Below are 3,972 nucleotides of genomic sequence, written 5' to 3'. Positions count from 1 at the left end.
GACACCATTTCTGTGTGATGGCATCACTGGCCCTGGCCCGTGGCACAGTGAATTTAAAGCCTGAGTGCCATCTCCAGGGGCTCCCACACGGTGCCACCAGCCATGCAGAGCCCTCCATGTGCCACCTGTGGCACAGGAGCCACTCTGGGGACAGGCAGCACCAGATCACTGCCTGGGCTGGGCAGCTCTGCTCCACACACGTGCTGGCACACAGGGCACCTTACAATAAATGGTTCTCCATGGATCCCGTGGGAATCTGGTGAATGGAGCAGATTCCTGAGAGCTGGTAAAGAGTGGGAGTGAGCAGAGAGCCCTGGGAGGGCTGAGGAGGAGCAGACAGGCTGTAACACCCTGCAGCACTGCCACCATTTCCTCCAGCTACCTTCCATCTGAGATCAGCTCTGCTGCTCTTACTCTTGGCAACCAAAACAGCTGCATCTCTCTCCTTAAAAAAAAATAAAATAAAATCACCAAAAAAACCCAGTGGAATCAAAGTCTCCCTGCAAATGTAACACACAGCCAATACAGAACTGATGATTTTGCTAAACTCTGACTTGCAGCAAATACTTTTTATATCATGACATTGGATTCTGATGCACAAAAGGAAATCAAGTTCTTTTCCCTCTGCACACCCCATAGTTGTCAGAATCATTGCTTCTCTTTGTTTTTTTGCATACAGTAACTAGGAAGAGATGCTTTATAAACTCTCTTGTTCCTCCAGTCAGGATGTCAACGAGCTATGAATAATGAAATAAAAAAAAAAAAACAAAAACAATCCAAATGAATGTCTAGGACCCAGCAGAGAATTTTAACTGTGGAAGAGAAGCAGCATAAGGGCTGCATGACAATAATCATCATTACTGCTAATAAAGCATTTCTTCCTGCTGGCGCAGTGCAGGGGACAAAGGGGGCCCGGACGCGGTGCCGGACCCGGCATGTGCCGTCCTGCCCACGGCCTCAGCCCTCCCTCCCACTGATCCCGGGAGAACTGGCACTTCTCCAACCCCAAATGCCAAGTGATCCATCAGAGCAACGATTTACAAACAGAAGACTGGACTCTGGTGGCATTTTTCAGGGCTTCCCTTTCTTCTTCCAAGAATCGGTTCTTGCTCCGACTTTTGAGGCGTCATGTTCATTTTAGGGGAGATGTGCTCTTCCAGAACTGCACACACACACACACACACACACACACACACACACACAGACTCCTCATGCATTATTTGGTTGTAGTTGGATGCATTTTTTTCCTTTTTTTCCACTGCTGTGATATTGAAGTCATAGAATCCCAGAATCATTTGGGTTGGAAAAGACCTTTAGGATCACTGAGCCCAGCTGTTAAACCAGCACTGCCAAGTCCAAATCTTTCACGCTGCTGCAGAAGGTTAATCTGTTTGTTGAACACAAACAACTGGCAATGCCTTAAGCTGTTCACCACTTCCTTTTTCTTGATACCAGCAGCTTTTCCCCTCCTGCGACCGAAGCTTTACTCACCCCTTCTTTCAACTGATCTCCAGCATTATATTATTTATGAATAAAGGTCACCCCGTGAGGAAATGGCACATCTACTAGAAAACAATGTGCACTTTCTAAATTTGAACTGACTCGTTTCCGTTCTTTGATTTAAGTTTAGTTACTTCCTGTGGTTTCTTATCCTACGCCACTGCTGAATCTTTGGATTGACTCCAGGATAAATTGCACTCTTTCAATGAAATTAGAAACTGCGGCAGTGACGGCTCAGCCAGAGCGGCTGGTAAACAGCACTTCAGCTAAATATCAGTGCACTTAGTGGCTGCACAAGTGTCTCATTACCTGTGTGAGGTGATGGATCCAGCCTGAGCCATGTGGGTGCTCTCCTGGGAGCTGCACCCGCCCTGGTTTGCCACCAGACAAGGTGCTGAGCAAGCACTTCCACCTCCCGTGGGAGGGACAAAACCTTTGGAACCAGTGGCTCCTAATGGAGAGGGGAAGCTTCCTCACCAAAATCAAGCCATCCTCACCCAGGCAGATCCTTGGTTAGCAAGGACAGGTGCTCAGCCCCACGCTCAGAAGAATCTTTGTACCAGGCCAAGGCTTCCACAAGCCACAATCCTGCATCAGGTTTTTTAGGGAGCAGGGTCAGCTGGGGAAAACCTCCAAAGTTTAGAGAAGTCATTTGAGGAAGTTTGCTGACAAAACCACATGTGAATGTACACCAGTAGCCCCGAGATGTGCTTTCCCTCAGTAAAACCATGAGTGGGCTCTTCAGGAGCCTGCAGTGACCACAGCCCTCCCAGGGCTGGAAGAGCTGTAGATGGCCAAGGTCAGGGAGAGGGACACGGCAGCAGAGGAGGAGCGAGGCACTTTGTACCTGAGTGCTCTGCCTCCCTTGGACACAAGCTGAGCTGACGAGACCTTCAGCATAACAGCCAGCCTCAGTAAGGAGCTTTTGGGCTGGCATTGCAGGACACCACAGTAACAACGCGCTCTCTCTCTCTTCCTCCCATCCCTTTTCTTTCCCCTTCCCTTCCCCCAGGACACTTAAGCCGAGATTTTCCCCCAGCAGTCCGAGTGATCTCTCAATGGAGCCCCGGATTCCCCACAACATCACCGTGGTCCCCAACTCTGTGATGGTGCAGCCCTTGCTGGACAGTCGGATCCCCTACGGGCGGCTGCAGCACCCTCTGACCATCCTGCCCATCGACCAGATGAAGACCACCCACATGGAGAACGACTACACCGACAACCCCAGCGCCTCCCAGCCAGCCCAGAAGCGTCCCCGAGCCCCCCACGAACTGGGCTTGACCAGCCAGCACCCTCAGCGCTGCGAGCAGGACGTCACCCACCCCTGGATTTCCTTCAGCGGGCGCCCCAGCTCCATCAGCAGCAGCAGCAGCACATCCTCAGACCAAAGGCTGCTGGACCACATGGCCCCGGTGCCCGTGGCAGAGCAGTCGTCCCCCCGCGCCGTTCGCATCCAGCCCAAGGCGATCAACTGCAAACCCCTGGACCTGAAGGGCCCTGTGGCTCAGGAGCTGGACAAGCACTTCCTGCTGTGTGAGGCCTGTGGGAAATGCAAGTGCAAGGAGTGTGCCCTGCCCAGGACTCTGCCCTCGTGCTGGGTGTGCAACCAGGAGTGTCTCTGCTCGGCGCAGAACCTGGTCAACTACTCCACCTGCATGTGCCTGGTCAAGGGCGTCTTCTACCACTGCACCAACGAGGATGATGAGGGCACGTGTGCAGACCACCCCTGCTCCTGCTCCCACTCCAACTGCTGTGCCCGCTGGTCCTTCATGAGTGCCCTGTCCCTGGTGCTGCCCTGCCTGCTCTGCTACCTGCCCGCCACCGGCTGCGTCAAGCTGTCCCAGAGATGCTATGACCAAGTGAGCCGGCCCGGATGCAGATGCAAAAACACAAACAGTGTCATCTGCAAGGCGTTGCCCGAGAGCAAAGGGGCAGAAAAGCCCTTTCAATAGTTTGGGAGGATGGAGTTGGGAGGATGCTCCGTGGAGCAGGGTGGTGTTGGCTCTTTCTGGGTTCTGAGGAGAGCGTTAGCCTCTTGCCTTCGGAGACAGCAAAAGCAACTATTTCCACAAACTGAAGCACTTTGGGTTATTCAGGGTTTTTGGAACTGGTCGCAGTTGAAACAGATGGGGCCAAAGGAGGAATGTTAATAATGCAGAATGAAGGCTGCAAACCCATGTACGTCATGAAGTACAGCTGCTGCAAAACTCCCAGCTTGGACGGACGGCTGCTCATCAGGCCTGCACACCACAGGAACCATTAACTGCTCGCTTGGCAGGCACCACCTCGCAACCAGTCCCCACTCCCAGCTGCAAAAAGCTGCTTTGAATTCAGATTCAGGGCAGGCTACTTGTTTGCTGTCTCCTTCCAAACCCCAGCTTGCTCCCAGCAGCCTGTTGAAGGTGATGGGGGAACTCCCTCCACCCTCCTAGACACCACTCCAAGGGCTGGTTGCACACAAAGTACGTGTTT

At 52.6% G+C, this 3,972-nt stretch overlaps 1 protein-coding gene across 1 annotated transcript; it reads left to right on the top strand.

The window, feature by feature from the left end:
* The first annotated feature begins 2,558 nt into the window (after window positions 1-2,558).
* Window positions 2,559-3,452, top strand: SPRY4 (sprouty RTK signaling antagonist 4). Its single transcript, XM_062501987.1, has one exon. The coding sequence runs from the start codon at window positions 2,559-2,561 to the stop codon at window positions 3,450-3,452; it is 894 nt and encodes a 297-aa protein (XP_062357971.1).
* The last annotated feature ends 520 nt before the right edge of the window (window positions 3,453-3,972 follow it).

The sequence above is a fragment of the Cinclus cinclus genome, chromosome 14 (genome assembly GCF_963662255.1).
Source record: "Cinclus cinclus chromosome 14, bCinCin1.1, whole genome shotgun sequence".
Classification (NCBI taxonomy): domain Eukaryota; kingdom Metazoa; phylum Chordata; class Aves; order Passeriformes; family Cinclidae; genus Cinclus; species Cinclus cinclus.
The sequence above is the reverse complement of the archived record's forward strand: the minus strand, read 5'-3'. Positions and strand labels throughout refer to the sequence as shown.

Bases quoted from the DNA above. Each gene is read 5' to 3' on its own strand.
- SPRY4 (XM_062501987.1), top strand. From the start codon at position 2,559: ATGGAGCCCCGGATTCCCCACAACATCACCGTGGTCCCCAACTCTGTG.